General features: G+C 40.6%; 1 protein-coding gene across 1 annotated transcript in view; it reads left to right on the top strand.

The window, feature by feature from the left end:
• MCM6 (minichromosome maintenance complex component 6) overlaps window positions 1-18,732 on the top strand; it is a 42,810-nt gene that overhangs the window by 12,718 nt on the left and 11,360 nt on the right. Inside the window, exons 8-12 of the mRNA XM_002749478.4 lie at window positions 972-1,113; window positions 10,556-10,697; window positions 12,028-12,135; window positions 13,124-13,279; window positions 17,427-17,555. Coding sequence (XP_002749524.2) covers window positions 972-1,113; window positions 10,556-10,697; window positions 12,028-12,135; window positions 13,124-13,279; window positions 17,427-17,555 — 677 coding nt within the window. The remainder of the gene's footprint in view (window positions 1-971; window positions 1,114-10,555; window positions 10,698-12,027; window positions 12,136-13,123; window positions 13,280-17,426; window positions 17,556-18,732) is intronic.

Here is an 18,732-nt window from a genome sequence, read left to right on the forward strand (position 1 = left end):
TTTTGTTTTGTTTTTTGAGACAGGGTCTCACTCTGTTGCCCAGACTGGAGTGCGGTGGCAGCGAACATGGCTCATGACAGCCTCAACCTCCTGGGCCTCAGCAGTTCCCCACCACAGCCCCCATATTAGCTGGGATTACAGATGCTTGCCACCATGCCAACCTAATTTAAAAAGAAAAATTTTTTTAGAGATGGGGTTTCAACCATGTTGCGTGGGCTAGTCTCAAACTTCTGGGCTCAAACAATCCTCCTCCTTGGCCTTCCAGAATGCTCAGATTACAGGCATGAGCCACCACACAGAGCCTAATTTTCCACATTAAGGAATGCCTAATGTAAGTTTGCATAGCACTTTGTTGATGGAGTTCACAGAGTCGATAATTCCACAGAAAAATGTTTCTTTGAATAGCAGTGTTCTTTTTAAAGAAAATTACACTTTTTCTTCTTGGATTTATGAACTAAGCAGCTGTAAATTGTATTCAGCATCTTATTTAATCCACATGAATTCGGTTAACGTATTTATTCAGTGCTGGTCACTGTAGGTATTAGAAAAGAAATGTTATGAACCATTTCCTCAAACACTTGAAAGAACTATGAGAACAGCCATTAAAAAGGACTAGCAAATGTGGTAGGCTTTGGTGGACGTAGTTTATTTATCAGGAGACAGGGCTAAGGCATTGGGTGAGGTTTTGTGTAGGAAGTAGGACTCATGGACAAGTAAAGGCTCTTAGGATGGTGAGCACTGGCATCTGTGACATTTGTGGTATAGGAGAAAACATTCGAACTGTGGTTTAGGTGCCTAAGTCCACGGAGCAAGAACCAAGGTCAGAGCCAGATATTATTACTCCAGTTTTATGCTTTGCTTTAGCTGACTTTGCCTTTTGGTTAGTAAACATGCCTTTATCGTTTCCTCTAAAAGTGTTTAACTTCTCATTGAAAAATTCATTTTTCACGTATAGCTTCTTTTCATTTCAGGCAATGATGAAGTAAAACGGGGTGTCTTACTGATGCTCTTTGGTGGCGTTCCAAAGACAACAGGAGAGGGGACCTCTCTTCGAGGGGACATAAATGTTTGCATTGTTGGTGACCCAAGTACAGCTAAGAGCCAATTTCTCAAGTAAGCATTTTGCTGGATAATAGTATAGCAGGAAAAAGTGTACATAGTTCCCAGTCTTGCTGTGCTACCAAGAATGCAGTTAGCATGGCTTTACTAGGAGTGCAGATTATGACTATGGTGACTATATAATTCTCATAGATTAAATATTACCTTTCAGCTAGGATATGGCAACATTTTACTTCTTTTTTTTTTTTTGAGATGGAGTTTCGCTCTTGTTACCCAGGCTGGAGTGCAATGGCGCGATCTTGGCTCACCGCAACCTCCGCCTCCCGAGTAGCTGGGATTACAGGCACTCACCACCATGCCCAGCTAATTTTTTTGTATTTTGAGTAGAGACTGGGTTTCACCATGTTGACCAGGATGGTCTCGATCTCTTGACCTCATGATCCACTCACCTTGGCCTCCCAAAGTGCTGGGATTATAGGCGTGAACCATCACGCCCGGCCACAATTTTTTAGAATAGGGGAAAATTGCCTGTAATATCAATCTCACTTTGAATTCTTTAGTCTTTGTATAAAAGTCTTTGAATATGTGAATTCTATATTTTCATTGTTGTAAATCACATTGTACATACTTGTGATTTTAATTTCCCCTAAACATTTTTTCCTTGTTTCTTTATGCATGGAAAAATCTCATGAGTTTGTCGTTTTCACAATTGTCTTTCTTTGTTGGTATACTATAACTTACAAAATCATTTTCTTAGCCCTGTTAAATAGTTAAACAGGATAGTTTGTTATAATAATTACTGATACAGATACAGTGAGCATCATGATGTTATATACATTTTTGTTTGTTTCCTCTGGGTAAATTGCTAGATACAAGATTGTTGAGACTAAGAATACAAACATTTTAAAACAGGACATACTTTCCAAATGGAATTTTACACTAAGTCAGCGTAAACACTATTTTTGCGTAGTTTTAGCAGCTATAATAAATACTTGGTTGCTTTCAAACTTTTAAGAAATTTAGGGCCCAAAATAAAAGCAACCCCAGTTTCTGAGCACCTGCCATGTTCTCAGTGCTATGTATGTGTTATGTCTTATTCTAGCAGTACCCAGACAGGCATGTGTATTACCCTCTTTTTCACGGAGTCAAAACCTCTCCAAGTGAGAAATTTGTCCTCTTTGTTGTAGGTCAAAGATGACACTGAACCATGAATACTAAAATTCGATAAAGTGGCCTGCAAAATGTCTACTTCATAATACATCAAGCTGCCTTTTATTTGTTTTGGAAATGTGTAACATAGTACTGTTTTAGAATATTGAACATTTTTAGTTGGTTTGAAGTTTTATGATTAAATATTTCTTTTGAACATATCACGAACTGAGTTTTCGATTTTAAGATAGTAGTTCTATGTTGCTAGGGATTTTTTTTTTCCTTTTCATTCTCTCTCTCTCAAAAAAATAAAGATATACTACAGTGTTGTCTCTGGCAACAGTATCATGTGGTATGGGACAGTCTTAGTGAATTCCATAGCATTTTCTATTTATAAGGTGTGTATATAATAATAGTTGGAGTATTCAGTCTGGCTGCCTTTTTTCCTTGCCTAATTGTCCTTGATTAGAGTCATCAGTATAATATTGAATAGAAGTGGCAACAGCAGACATCCATGTTTTGTTCCTGATATTAGGGGTAAAACCTTCAGCCTTTCACCTTTAAATATGATGTTATCTGTGGGTTTTCATAGATGTCCTTTATCAGATTAAAGAAAAAACCCTTTATTTATTAGGCTTAGGAAAATCTTGTCTATTCCTGGTTTGTTTGGTTTTTATAATGAAAGGGTGTTAGGTTTTGTCATATGCTTTTTCTACATCTGTTTAGATGGTCATGTAGTTCTCTTATTAATTTAGCCTGTTAATTGATTTTCAGCTGTTAAATCAATCTTGCAGTTCTGGAATAAGCCCTGCATCTAGTTTTGTTTTGTTTTGGTTTGGTTTGTTTCTTTGATACAGAATCTCACTCTTGTCACTTACGCTGGAGTGCAGTGGTGTGATCTTAGCTTACTGCAACCTCCGCTTCCCAGGTAGTGATTTTCCTGCCTCTGCTCCCAAGTAGCTGGGATTACAGGCACCTGTCACCATACCCAGCTAACTTTTGTATTTTTAATAGAAATGGGGTTTCACCATGTTGGCCAGGCTTGTGTTGAACTCTTTTTTTTTTTTTTTTTTTTTTTTAATTTTTTATTGGATTATAGGTTTTGGGGTACATGAGCAGAGCATGCAAGACAGTTGCGTAGGTACACACATGGCAGTGTGCTTTGCTTTTCTTCTCCCCTTCACCCACATTTGGCATTTCTCCCCAGGCTATCCCTCCCCACCTCCCCCTCCCACTGGCCCTCCCCTTTTCCCCCCAATAAACCCCAGTGTTTAGTACTCCCCTTTCTGTGTCCATGTGTTCTCTTTTTTCATCACCCACCTATGAGTGAGAATATGCGGTGTTTCATTTTCTGTTCTTGTGTCAGTTTGCTGAGGATGATGTTTTCCAGATTCATCCATGTCCCTACAAACGACACGAACTCATCATTTCTGATTGCTGCATAATATTCCATGGTGTATATGTGCCACATTTTTCCAATCCAGTCTATTATCAATGGGCATTTGGGTTGATTCCAGGTCTTTGCTATTGTAAACAGTGCTGCAATGAACATTCGTGTACATGTGTCCTTATAGTAGAACGATTTATAGTCTTTTGGATATATACCCAGTAATGGGATTGCTGGGTCAAATGGAATTTCTATTTCTAAGGCCTTGAGGAATCGCCACACTGTCTTCCACAATGGTTGAACTAATTTACACTCCCACCAACAGTGTAAAAGTGTTCCTATTTCTCCACATCCTCTCCAGCATCTGTTGTCTCCAGATTTTTTAATGATCGCCATTCTAACTGGCGTGAGATGGTATCTCAATGTGGTTTTGATTTGCATCTCTCTGATGACCAGTGACGATGAGCATTTTTTCATATGATTGTTGGCCTCATATATGTCTTCTTTCGTAAAGTATCTGTTCATATCCTTTGCCCACTTTTGAATGGGCTTGTTTGTTTTTTTCCTGTAAATCTGCTTGAGTTGTTTGTAAATTCTGGATATCAGCCCTTTGTCAGATGGGTAGACTGCGAAAATTTTTTCCCATTCTGTTGGTTGCCGATCCACCCTAGTGACTGTTTCTTTTGCCGTGCAGAAGCTGTGGAGTTTCATTAGGTCCCATTTGTCTATTTTGGCTTTTGTTGCCAATGCTCTTGGTGTTTTGTTCATGAAGTCCTTGCCTACTCCTATGTCCTGGATAGTTTTGCCTAGATTTCCTTCTAGGGTTTTTATGGTGCCAGGTCTTATGTTTAAGTCTTTAATCCATCTGGAGTTAATTTTAGTGTAAGGTGTCAGGAAGGGGTCCAGTTTCTGCTTTCTGCACATGGCTAGCCAGTTTTCCCAACACCATTTGTTAAACATGGAATCCTTGCCCCATTGCTTGTTTTGGTCAGGTTTATCAAAGATTGTATAGTTGTATGTATGTTGTGTTGCCTCCGGTGCCTCTGTTTTGTTCCATTGGTCTATATCTCTGTTTTGGTACCAGTACCATGCTGTTTTGATTACTGTAGCCTTGTAGTATAGTTTGAAATCCGGTAGTGTGATGCCCCCCGCTGTGTTCTTTTTGCTTAGAATTGACTTGGCTATGCGGGCTCTCTTTTGGTTCCATATGAAGTTCATGGTGGTTTTTTCCAGTTCTGTGAAGAAAGTCAATGGTAGCTTGATGGGGATAGCGTTGATTCTGTAAATTACTTTGGGCAGTATAGCCATTTTCACGATATTAATTCTTCCTAACCATGAACATGGAATGTTTCTCCATCTGTTTGTGTCCTCTCTGATTTTGTTGAGCAGTGGTTTGTAGTTCTCCTTGAAGAGGTCCCTTACGTTCCTTGTGAGTTGTATTCCAAGGTATTTTATTCTTTTTGTAGCAATTGCGAATGGCAGTTCGCTCTTGATTTGGCTTTCTTTAAGTCTGTTATTGGTGTAGACGAATGCTTGTGATTTTTGCACATTGATTTTATATCCTGAGACTTTGCTGAAGTTGTTTATCAGTTTCAGGAGTTTTTGGGCTGAGGCGATGGGGTCTTCTAGGTATACTATCATGTCGTCTGCAAATAGAGACAATTTGGCTTCCTCCTTTCCTATTTGAATACCCTTTATTTCTTTTTCTTGCCTGATTGCTCTGGCTAGAACTTCCAGTACTATATTGAATAGGAGTGGTGAGAGAGGGCATCCTTGTCTAGTACCAGATTTCAAAGGGAATGCTTCCAGTTTTTGCCCATTCAGTATGATATTGGCTGTTGGTTTGTCATAAATAGCTTTTATTACTTTGAGATACGTTCCATCGATACCGAGTTTATTGAGGGTTTTTAGCATAAAGGGCTGTTGAATTTTGTCAAATGCCTTCTCTGCGTCAATTGAGATAATCATGTGGTTTTTGTTTTTGGTTCTGTTTATGTGGTGAATTATGTTGATAGACTTGCGTATGTTGAACCAGCCTTGCATCCCTGGGATGAATCCTACTTGATCATGATGAATAAGTTTTTTGATTTGCTGTTGCAATTGGCTTGCCAATATTTTATTGAAGATTTTTGCATCTATGTTCATCATGGATATTGGCCTGAAGTTTTCTTTTCTCGTTGGGTCTCTGCCGGGTTTTGGTATCAGGATGATGTTGGTCTCATAAAATGATTTGGGAAGGATTCCCTCTTTTTGGATTGTTTGAAATAGTTTTAGAAGGAATGGTACCAGCTCCTCCTTGTGTGTCTGGTAGAATTCGGCTGTGAACCCATCTGGACCTGGGCTTTTTTTGTGAGGTAGGCTCTTAATTGCTGCCTCAACTTCAGACCTTGTTATTGGTCTATTCATAGTTTCAGCTTCCTCCTGGTTTAGGCTTGGGAGGACACAGGAGTCCAGGAATTTATCCATTTCTTCCAGGTTTACTAGTTTATGCGCATAGAGTTGTTTGTAATATTCTCTGATGATGGTTTGAATTTCTGTGGAATCTGTGGTGATTTCCCCTTTATCATTTTTTATTGCATCTATTTGGTTGTTCTCTCTTTTATTTTTAATCAGTCTGGCTAGTGGTCTGTCTATTTTGTTGATCTTTTCAAAAAACGAGCTCTTGGATTTATTGATTTTTTGAAGGGTTTTTCGTGTCTCAATCTCCTTCAGCTCAGCTCTGATCTTAGTAATTTCTTGTCTTCTGCTGGGTTTTGAGTTTTTTTGATCTTGCTCCTCTAGCTCTTTCAATTTTGACGATAGGGTGTCAATTTTGGATCTCTCCATTCTCCTCATATGGGCACTTATTGCTATATACTTTACTCTAGAGACTGCTTTAAATGTGTCCCAGAGGTTCTGGCACGTTGTGTCTTCATTCTCATTGGTTTCGAAGAACTTCTTTATTTCTGCCTTCATTTCATTGTTTACCCAGTCAACATTCAAGAGCCAGTTGTTCAGTTTCCATGAAGCTGTGCGGTTCTGGGTTGGTTTCTGAATTCTGAGTTCTAACTTGATTGCACTGTGGTCTGAGAGGCTGTTTGTTATGATTTCAGTTGTTTTGCATTTGTTGAGCAGTGCTTTACTTGCAATTATGTGGTCAATTTTAGAGTAGGTGTGATGTGGTGCTGAGAAGAATGTGTATTCTGTGGATTTGGGGTGGAGAGTTCTGTAAATGTCCACCAGGTTTGCTTGCTCCAGGTCTGAGTTCAAGCCCTGGGTATCCTTGTTGATTTTCTGTCTGGTTGATCTGTCTAGTATTGACAGTGGAGTGTTAAAGTCTCCCACTATTATTGTGTGGGAGTCTAAGTCTCTTTGTAAGTCATTAAGAACTTGCCTTATGTATCTGGGTGCTCCTGCATTGGGTCCATATATGTTTAGGATCGTTAGCTCTTCTTGTTGTATCGATCCTTTTACCATTATGTAATGGCCTTCTTTGTCTCTTTTGATCTTTGTTGCTTTAAAGTCTATTTTATCAGAGATGAGAATTGCAACTCCTGCTTTTTTTTGCTTTCCATTAGCTTGGTAAATCTTCCTCCATCCCTTTATTTTGAGCCTTTGTGTATCCTTGCATGTGAGATGGGTTTCCTGGATACAGCACACTGATGGGTTTTGGATTTCTATCCAATTTGCCAGTCTGTGTCTTTTGATTGGTGCATTTAGTCCATTTACATTTAGGGTTAATATTGTTATGTGTGAATTTGATACTGCCATTTTGATTCTAAGTGGCTGTTTTGCCTGTTAGTTGTTGTAGATTCTTCATTATGTTGAAGCTCTTTAGCATTCAGTGTGATTTTGGAATGGCTGGTACTGATTGATCCTTTCTATGTGTAGTGCCTCTTTTAGGAGCTCTTGTAAAGCAGGCCTGGTGGTGACAAAATCTCTGAGTACTTGCTTGTTCGCAAAGGATTTTATTCTTCCTTCACTTCTGAAGCTCAGTTTGGCTGGATATGAAATTCTGGGTTGAAAGTTCTTTTCTTTAAGAATGTTGAATATTGGCCCCCACTCTCTTCTGGCTTGTAGTGTTTCTGCCGGGAGATCTGCTGTGAGTCTGATGGGCTTCCCTTTGTGGGTGACCCGACCTTTCTCTCTGGCTGCCCTTAGTATTCTCTCCTTTATTTCAACCCTGTTGAATCTGACGATTATGTGCCTTGGGGTTGCTCTTCTTGCGGAATATCTTTGTAGTGTTCTCTGTATTTCCTGCAATTGAGTGTTGGCTTGTCTTGCTAGGTGGGGGAAATTTTCCTGGATGATGTCCTGAAGAGTATTTTCCAGCTGGGATTTATTCTCTTCGTCCCCTTCTGGTACACCTATCAAACGTAGGTTAGGTCTTTTCACATAGTCCCACATTTCTTGGAGACTTTGTTCATTCCTTTTTGCGCTTTTTTCTCTGATCTTGGTTTCTCGTTTTATTTCATTGAGTTGGTCTTCGACTTCAGATATTCTTTCTTCTGCTTGGTCAATTTGGCTATTGAAACTTGCGTTTGCTTCGCGAAGTTCTCGTATTGTGTTTTTCAGCTCCTTTAATTCATTCATATTCCTCTCTAAGGTATCCATTCTTGTTATCATTTCCTCGAATCTTTTTTCAAATCTTTTTTCAAGGTTCTTAGTTTCTTTGTATTGATTTAATACATGATCTTTTAGCTCACAAAAGTTTCTCATTATCCATCTTCTGAAGTCTAATTCCGTCATTTCGTCACAGTCATTCTCCGTCCAGCTTTGTTCCCTTGCTGGTGAGGAGTTTTGGTCCTTTCTAGGAGGCGATGTGTTCTGGTTTCGGGTGTTTTCCTCCTTTTTGCGCTGGTTTCTTCCCATCTTTGTGGATTTGTCCGCTGGTCGTCTGCGTAGTTGCTGACTTTTCGTTTGGGTCTCTGAGTGGACACCCAGAATGTTGATGATGAAGTATTTCTGTTGCTTGGTTTTCCTTCTACCAGTCTAGCCCCTTCGCTGTACGACTGTTGAGGTCCGCTCCAGACCCTGCTTGTCTGGGGTGCACCTCTAGTAGCCGTGGCACAGCGAGGGATGCTACCAGTTTCTTTTTCTGCTCTCTTTGTCCCAGGATGATGCCTGCCTAATGACAGTCTTTTGGTTATAGAGGGGTCAGGGAGCTGCTTGAGGAGACAGTTTGTACTTTATAGGGGTTTAATTGCTGAGCTGTGCACTCTGTTGTTCATTCAGGGCTGTTAGGCTGCTATGTTTGATTCTGCTGCAACACAGCTCATTAAACAACCCTTTTTTTTTTCTCAAATGCTCTGTGTTGAGGGGTTTGGGCTTTATTTTTGGATGTCCGATCAGGTGTCCTGCCCAGCTCAAAGGCAGACTAGCCACTGTTTGGCTGCCGAGGCTCCGCCCTGCTGTTGTGTGATTCGCGCTGTTCCTGCCGGCTCTGCTGTGGTCTCCGCCACACCCTGCGGCGGAGTCTCTTCGTTGTAGCGTGTTGCCTCAGCAACGGCAGGCTGCGTCAGCAGTGGGCGTGTATCTCAGTAGGGACGGGTTGCCTCGGCAACGGCTGGCTGCGTCAGCAGTGGGCGTGTATCTCAGTTGGGGCGGGTTGCCTCGGCAACGGCTGGCTGCCTCAGCTGTGGGCGTGTATATCAGTTGGGGCAGGTTGCCTCCTTAGTGGTGGACGCCCCTCCCCCACAGAGCGTCTCGGACCGTCTGCCCGGGATAGTTTGAAATCGCGGTTTTGTTCGTCCCACTGGGTATCCCAAACGATCTGTCCCTGCAATCCCCTGGGCTGGGCTACTGTGCAAGTCTCGTTCAGTCTCAAGTCCAGCCCTCTCAAGTCTCAGGTTGCCGGTTCAACAAGGCACCCGGACAAGCGCGCCCTGTGGGGATTGCTGGGTAGGGCCGGCCGCCGCCGCCCCGGCTGCCGGCTTCGCCAGGCAGACCTACTGCCTGGCGTCCCGTGTCTTTTTATACTTGGGAGTTTCCCCGTTCTGTGGGCAACAAAGATCAGTCTGGAAATGCAGCACTGACTCACCGTTTGCGAATTCAACGCGGGCTCCAATCCTGGGTTGTTCTCACAGCGCCATCTTGAGTCCCCTCCTGTTGAACTCTTGACCTTAGACGATTCACCTGCCTTGGTCTCCCAAAGTGCTGAAATTACAAATGTTAGCCACCATGCCTGGCCCTGTTTTATTTTTAATTGGAAGGCCTTCTGATAGATAATTGTTGCTGTTTATTACTATTAAAGACTTCTTTTAAAATTGATGTTTTAGGCTGGGCAAGGTGGCTCATGCCTGTATATACAAAAGTTAGCCAGGCAGGGTGGCAGGCACCTGTAATCCCAGATACTCGGGAAGCTGAGGCAGGAAAATTACTTGAACCCGGGTGGTGGAGGTTGTAGCGAGCTGAGATGACACCACTGCACTCCAGCCTGGATGACAGAGCAAGACTTCGTCTCAATTTTTTTTTTAAATTGATGTTTTTATTAGGTATTAACTTCATCTTCCATTTAACATGAATGGATTTAAGTCTGTTTGAAAAGGTGAAGGAGGCCAGGTGCAGTGGATCACTTGAGGTCCAGAATTCTAGACCAGCCTGGCCAACATGGTGAAACCCCATCTTTACTGAAAGTACAAAATTTAGCCAGGCATGGTGGCACACGCTGGTAATCCCAGCTACTCGGGAGACTGAGGCATGAGAATTGCTTGAACCTGGGAGGTGGAGGTTGCAGTGGGCTGAGATTGTGCCACTGCACTCCAGCCTGGGTGACAGAGCCAGACTTTATTTCAAAAAAAAAGCAAAGCGGAAGGAGATAAGCCTTCCCATTTAGTCTGTGGCATGTGTCTTTATGAATTGCTTAAACTCAATGCCATTCTCAGATGTTACTTCAGTAGTTTAAACTCTTCTGCTGATTTTCCTGGGGAGGGTACTGTATAGTCACCTATTAATGAGTCTTTATGTGCTAACCTTCAACAGGCACGTGGAGGAGTTCAGCCCCAGAGCTGTCTATACCAGTGGCAAAGCATCCAGTGCTGCTGGCTTAACAGCAGCTGTTGTGAGAGATGAAGAATCTCATGAGTTTGTCATCGAGGCTGGAGCTTTGATGTTGGCTGATAATGTAAGAACATTTTACACTCTTCAGTATAAAGAAGTCAGAATGCCCTGTATTCTATCAGTAAAGTCCCATAAGTTACCATTAAAAAGATGTCCTTAAAAACAGCATTCTCAGCCAGCCATGGTGGCTCACACCTGTAGTCCCAGTACTTTGGGAGGCCAAGGTGGGCAGATCACCTGAGGTCAGGAGTTCAAGATCAGCCTGGCCAACATGGCGAAACCCATCTCTACTAAAAATACAAAAATTAGCCAGGCTTGGTGGCGGGTGCCTGTGGTCCCAGCTACTCAGGAGGCTGAGGTTGGAGGATCACTTGAGCTAGGGAGACAGAAGCTGCAGTGAAGCAAGATTGCACTACTGCACTCCAGCCTGGGTGACAGAGCGAGACTCTGTCTCAAAACAAAAAAAAGCCCAGCATTTTTTAGTAAATAATTCATAGTTTTCTTCAATTAGAATTTAAAATTGTCATCATTGAACGGTATGTTCTGAGCTTCTCGACTAGGTGTGTTACCTGTCCTGAGCATGTGTGGTTGCTGTGACTAGTTAGATCAGTAGATGTATATAAGTCGTAGGTATAAAGTCAATCCTGAGTTGACACAAGGTTTTGATGTTGAGTAAAAGTATAGTAAGTGTATATTTTTAGTTATGCTCTTAGTTTTAAGTCAATTGTATGGTTCTTTCTAGCTGTATGATCTGTTGAATTATTTTCCTTAGAAAAGGGAATTAAGAATGCTCATTTACCTATCTTATACTTGTTTGGAGAATAGAAGAGTCCTGTGATAGCAAACTTTGTGTGAGGGTACTTGTAATTTTCCATCTGAAAGGCAGTTGTTATTGTTGTTTTGCTTTGTTTTTTTGAGACATAGGCTGGAGTAGTGGAACAGTCTCAGCTCACTACAACTTCCACCCCCTGGGTTCAAGCAATTCTCCTGCCTCAGCCTCCAAGTAGCTGGGACTACAGGCGTATGTCATGAAGCCAGCTAATTTTTGTATTTTTAGTAGAGATGGGTTTTCGCCATGTTGGCCAGTTTTCGCCGTGTTGGCCAGGCTAGTCTCAAGCTCCTGACCTCAGGTGGTCTGCCCTCCTCAGCCTCCCAAAGTACTGGGAATATAGGCATGAGCCACTGTGCCTGGCTGTTGTTTTTTAAGAGACAGAGTCTCACTCTGTCACCCAAGCTAGAGTCCAGTGGCAATCATAGCTCACTGTAACCTCAAATGCCTGGCCTTAATTAAGTGATCCTCCTGCCTCGGCCTCCCAAAGTGCTGGGATTACAGGTATGAGCCATTGCACCCAGCCTGAAAGACAGCTTCTTAGGGTAGATTTGTTTGGTTACAGGGTGTGTGTTGTATTGATGAATTTGATAAGATGGACTTGCGGGATCAAGTTGCTATTCACGAAGCTATGGAACAGCAGACGATATCCATTACTAAAGCAGGAGTGAAGGTATGTGTGTCTACTTCTGTTCTGCTATATCATCCATAGCCTTGTAGATTAATGCAATACTAGAGAAGTTTACCTGGATAAAATTCGTTACTTAAATATGTAATGCTGTTCATTAAAATGGAAAATACAGCCTTGAGAATTATTTATTTAAACTGTAAATGTTGTTTAGAGTACTGTGTGAATGTATTGCTGTGGTAGAGAGTAGAGGAAAATGTCCATGAACAAAGCTTCTATTTTCTTTGATAAAGTAGGCATCAATTATAACAAAAATAACCAAAAATCAACAGATTGATTATATACGTATATATTTATTTTGATTAACAGATTATTTAAATGAAAATAGCTATGATAGTATAACCAACACTAGGGAGAACCTAAACTTTAAAAGCTACAGATTCAGGTAGTTAAGAAAAATTTAAGCAGTACAGAATTGTAAATTGAAAAGACAACTCTTTCCTTGCAACTGCAAGCAACAGTAGATACTTAGAGGTATCTAATGGGTTAAAAGGAATTTGAGGAGGGGAAAAAAAGGCATCTTCTGAGTTTGTGCCCCTTTTAGGATTATTTTTTACATAAATAAGCATAATATCAAGTTTCATTTTTGCTGTTAACTTCATAATTTTATTTTGGCAATCTTTGTACCAGCACATAGTAAATCAACTTCGGTTTTTTTATTACTGTCCCATATTCAATTGTATATGCCACAGCTCGATTCTTTAGATTCCTGTTGAGTGGCATTTGGTTCATTTTCAGTGTTTTGTATTACAAACAAAATTGTAGTAAACATCCTTGAACACATCTTCTTGTACTTAGCTGTAAGATAAATTTCTAACAAATTGATGTCTGAATGGTGTACACATCATAACACCAAAACCACATAGGAGTTCCTGTTTATGTGAAAAAGGATATCTCATTATTTTGATTTTCATTGTATGATTATTGGCTGATGTCTTTTTAAACCTATCAAAATTCTTTCTTTTGTGGTCAGGCTACTTTGAACGCCCGGACGTCCATTTTGGCAGCAGCAAACCCAATCAGTGGACACTATGACAGATCAAAATCATTGAAACAGAATATAAATTTGTCAGCTCCCATCATGTCCCGATTTGATCTCTTCTTTATCCTTGTGGATGAATGTAATGAGGTAACCCCATAAGCTTCCTTTTTTATTTCCAGTTTTAGATATTGAGTGAGACAAGGCTGGAGGATACACTGCTCAACAGCTGGTGCATGTGTGCCCACTAGCCTTTGATTTCCCTCAGGGAAGCACATGATTGGGTAGAAGGTTTAGTAAGCAACTCAAAGTTATTTGAATTGCCATTCTACTCAATTGTGTTGAAGAATATTAAGTTTTTGGGTTTTATTAGTATTTCCTTCTCAAAAGAAAAGGAAACAAGTTACAGGTAACTTTCAACCATGCTTTTTCTTTTTTTCTTTTTCCTTTTTTTTTTTTTAAACAGCGTCTCACTGGAGACAGGGCTGGAGTACAGTGGTACAGTCTTGGCTTACTGCAACCTCCACCTCCCAGGTTCAAGCGATTCTTACGTCTCAGCTTCCCAAGTAACTGGGATTATAGACATGTACCACCAGGCCTGGCTACTTTTTATATTTTTAGTAGAGACAAGGTCTCACCATGTTGGCCAGGCTAGTCTTGAACTCCTTGCCGAAGTGATCCACCTGCCTCAGCCTCCCAAAGTGTCAGGTTTGTAGGTGTGAGCCACTGTGCCTGGCCTCAACTACACTCTTAAGATTTTAATACAATATCTTATTTTGTTTGTTGGGCTTTTATTTTATTTTTTTCAGTCACCTTGAAAAAAACTGGGATGCAAAAGAGATTTTTTTTTAATTTTTAATCATGAGTCATTTATCTTTCTATTTTTTCCTATCAAGTTGTTAAATGTATTTTACCTTTATTTTCTTAATTTTAAGGTTGAGTGAAAAAATGTATATTTTCTTGGATTCTGATGTTAATTGTTAGTTATTTGTACTTAGACTTAAATATTTAACAATGCACCTCAGATGTGCACAGAACTATAAAATGATAGTTTGTAGGAACTAATATTTTAGGCTGTACTTTTTAAATCACTGAGCATGGAGGTTCTACATTTTATTGGGTACAATGTGTAACTATTTATTACAATGGAACTTTGTTATCTAAATAAAAGCAGCCTTTCACCTTGTGAATGTTTGGAGGGCTTGGGGTTTTATTTATTTATTTATTTTTGAGGCGGAGTTTCGCTCTTGTTACCCAGGCTGGAGTGCAATGGCGCGATCTCGGCTCACCACAACCTCCGCCTCCTGGGTTCAGGCAATTCTCCTACCTCAGCCTCCTGAGTAGCTGGGATTACAGGCACGCGCCACCATGCCCAGCTAATTTTTTGTATTTTTTTTTAGAAGAGACGGGTCACCATGTAGACCAGGATGGTCTTGATCTCTTGACCTCGTGATCCACCCGCCTCGGCCTCCCAAAGTGCTGGGATTACAGGCGTGAGCCACCGTGCCCGGCCCTATTTATTTATTTTTTTAAAGACAGAGTCTCACTCTGTCACTCAGGCTGGAGTATAGTGCCACAATCATAGCTCACTGTAGCCTCAATCTCCTAGGTTCCAATGGTTCTCCTGCCCCAGCCTCCCAAGTAGCTAAGACTACAGGTGTGTACCACCACGCCTCGTTATTTTTTTTTTTTTGTCTTTTTGCAGCAACAAGTTCAAGACCCATGCTGGTCTTGAACTGGCTTTAAACTATTTTACCACTTCAACCCTCCTGAGTAGCTGAGATTATAGGTCTGTGCCATCACACCTGGTTTGGTTTGGGTTTTGGTTTTTTTTTTTTCCGTTTTCTGTCTCCTTCAGAATATAGAGACGTATATTTAACCACCAGATAATTGAGAGTTGTCTGATTTTCATAAATTTATGTTTGTTCATGATTCATTAAAGTAGCTTTAGTAGCAGATCAAGATATAAACCTTTACAAGATCAATTTGAGGAGATTTTTAAAAATTTTTTTGTTTTGTTTTTGAGACAAAGTCCCACCAAAACTCTTTTGTTTTGTTTTGAGACGGAGTCACACTCTATCACCCATGTTGGAGTGCAGTGGCATGATCTCGGTTCACTGCAACCTCCACCTCCCAGGTTCAAATGATTCTTCTGCCTTAGCCTCCTGAGTAGCTGGGATTACAAGTGTGTGCCACCATGCCCAGCTAATTTTTTGTATTTTTAGTAGAGATGGGGTTTCACTGTGTTGGCCAGGCTGGTCTTTAACTCCTGACCTCAGGTGATCTGCCTGCCTCGGCCTCCCAAAATACTGGAATTACAGGTGTCAGCCACCACACCCAACTTGTTTTGTATTTGAGACAGAGTCCCACTCTTTCCTGCAATGGCAGGATCATGGCTCACTGCAGCCTCGACCTCCTGGGCTAATGCAGTCCTCCCATCTCAGCCTCTCAAGTAGCTGGGACCATAGTTGTGCATGATAATGCATGGATAATTTTTGAATTTTCAGTAGAAACAGGATTTTGCCATGTTGCTCAGGTTGGTCCCAAACTCCTGAACTCAAGCAATCTGCCCACCTCAGCCTCCCAAAGTGTTGGGGATATAGGCGTGAACCACAGTCCCTGGCCAAAAAGCCTTTTCTTTTCTTTTTATTTATTTATTTTTGAAGTGAAGTTTTTATCTGTTACCCCGGCTGGAGTGCAGTGGCACAGTCTCAGCTCACTGCAGCCTCTGCCACCAAGGTTCAAGTAATTCTCCTGCCTCAGCCTCCCAAGTAGCTTGGATCACAGTCGTGCACCACTACAGCCAGCTAATACTTGTATTTTTCGTAGAGATGGGGTTTCACTGTGTTGGCCAGGCTGGTCTTTAACTCCTGACCTCAGGTGATCCACCTGCCTCAGCCTCCCAAAGTGCTGAAATTACAGGCGTGAGCTACCACACCCAGCCCGTTTTATTTTATTTATTTATTTTGAGACAGAGTCTGGCTCTGTTGCCCAGGCTGGAGTGCAGTGGCATGATCTCAGTTCACTGCAACCTCTGCCTCCTGGGCTCAAGCCAGCCTCCCACCTAAGTCTCCTAAGTAACTGGAACTACAGGTGCAGGCCGCCACACCCAGCTAAGTTTTGTATTTTTTGCAGAGCAGAGTTTTGCCATGTTACCCAAGCTGGTCTTGAACTCCTGAGCTCAAGCTATCTTATCAGCCTCATCCTCAAAGTGCTTGGATTACAAGGCATGAGCCACTGTGTCCAACCCAAACAACTTTTTAATTAGAAATAATTTCCAACTTACAGAAAAGTTGCAAGAAATAGAATAGTTTATAGAACATTCATATACTGTTAACCTGATTCACATATTAACATTTTACCCTGTTTGCTGTATTACTTCACTATCTCTATATGTTTGCACACTTTTTTCCTGAACCATTTCAGAGCAAGTTGCATATTTTGAGGGTTTTTCCCCCCAATATTAATGACAATTCTGGGATGGTTATCTTCAAAATTTAGTGACTAAGAATACAGTATCTGAAGCTAGACTATTCAAATTCTGGCTCCACTACTTACTGTGACCTTGGATAAATTACTTAACCTTCCTAGGCCTCAATTTGCTCGTGTATAAAATGGGGATAATATCATTTACCTGATAAGGTATTTGTGAGGATTGTGTGAGTTAATACTTTAAGACATGCTTATGACAACAGTGTCTGATATACTGAGGGCCCTATAAATATTAGTTCTGCTATAATTTTTGATGTTTTGGTTTTGAGACAGGGCTTGCTCTGTTGCCCAGGCTGGAGTGCAGTGGTGCAATCATGGCTTCACTGCACCTTTAACCTCCTGGATTCAAATGATCCTCCTGCTTCAGCCTCCCAAGTACCTGGAACTACATGTGTGCACCACCATGCCCAGCTCATTTTTTTGTTTTTTATTTTTTGTAGAGACAGGGAAGGTGTCACTTTGTCCCCCATACTGGTCTCAAACTCGGCCTCAAGCTGTCCTCTCACATCAGTCTCCAAAAGTGTTGGGATTACAAGTGTGAGCCACTGCATTTTACCCTACTATTGTTTTTAAAGTCAGTTCATTCCTTCAGGTATAGTTGTAGAGTGGGGCATTAGTATGCACTTAAAAGTTTGATTTTTAAGTCCAAGTTTCCAAACTTTCATCAGATACTTGGTACCCATTAATACCTCTTTAAGTGGCGTATTAGAGCTTGTTTTTGGCTATAAGTCATTTCTTATTGCCTGCGATAATCTGGAGTAGATACTGCTGTGACTATCAAAGTGATTTTCTTGTTTTGAATTAGGTTACAGATTATGCCATTGCCAGGCGCATAGTAGATTTGCATTCTAGAATTGAGGAATCAATCGATCGTGTCTATTCCCTTGATGATATCAGAAGGTATCTTCTCTTTGCAAGACAGTTTAAACCCAAGGTAACCTACCCGTTTGCACTTGGATAAGGTATAATGGGTATATTAAAGTGGAATTTAAATAAGTGTGTTATATGGAAATTAACTGAACCTGTCATCTACCTTAATTCCTAAATTTTACAACTTTCAAATTTTTTCTAGAACTGCATTTTTTTTTCCAGAGGGCTGAGAAAGGGAACTTTTAAAAAATCTGAATAACTCTATTATTTGTTTGGTGGTAATAAAAAGGTTTTTATGAGTGAAGAGTTTTGGATAACTGGATAATCTAGAACATTCTTTTCTTTCAAACATTGCTAAGAACCTTAAAATTGTTTATGGGCCTAAATCAGTAGTCTACTGAATACTCTTAAATCCTTCTTTGAGGGAAATATTGGATTCCTCTAGCCCATTATGATGAATATGAATTACTGTATTATAGTGATTGATTTATTGTATTTGACTGACTGTCCTGGACCCAGGTAATCCTGGACGTAAACCCTGAAATGCTTGGCATTTTCCAAAAACAGGGTATGAAAAGGAAAAAAAATTATTTTATTCTGGTTGAGATTTTTACACTGTTGGCTGACTTGACTTTTGGATGGTATTACTAGGTATTGATTGTTTATCATCTTCACTTGATTCTTCGTGAAATTGTGGTTTACTCTTACTGTCCCAGAAGAAATTTAGTCATTTAAAACTAAGGGTTATGAGTGACTCTTGTGTAAAAAAATAGCATCTATTCATCATGACCGCATACTGATAATACTGATCCTATATCTTGGCATGCTTCCTTAATATGCTGAATTCCTTGCTCTGAAAAGCTGAGGATCCTTTAGATATAAAGTTTATTGAAACAGCTTTTTTCCCCCCAAAGACAGCATGAGTTAATTGAGCCTCAAGGATAGTTTGAGCATTAATTTGTTTAATGAGCATTGACATCCTGAGGTGTAAAAGACATTACATCTTTTTCATTGCTTCAGCTATATAAGCAGCTTTTAGAAATGGTCATTTGCTTAAATACTAAGCCTGTCTTCATGTTCATAAAATTAGTATCATGGAATTCACAGGCCTTCTTAGTATTAGTTTCTTTTGAAAGGCATTTCAGTAGTAATTTATTGTCACTGGCTTCTCAGAGTTTCATCCCTCTCAGTTCCCTAAATGTTTCCAAATGGAAGGCTCTTAAACTTTTGTTTACCATAGC

Source organism: Callithrix jacchus, chromosome 6 (genome assembly GCF_049354715.1).
Source record: "Callithrix jacchus isolate 240 chromosome 6, calJac240_pri, whole genome shotgun sequence".
NCBI classification, from domain to species: domain Eukaryota; kingdom Metazoa; phylum Chordata; class Mammalia; order Primates; family Cebidae; genus Callithrix; species Callithrix jacchus.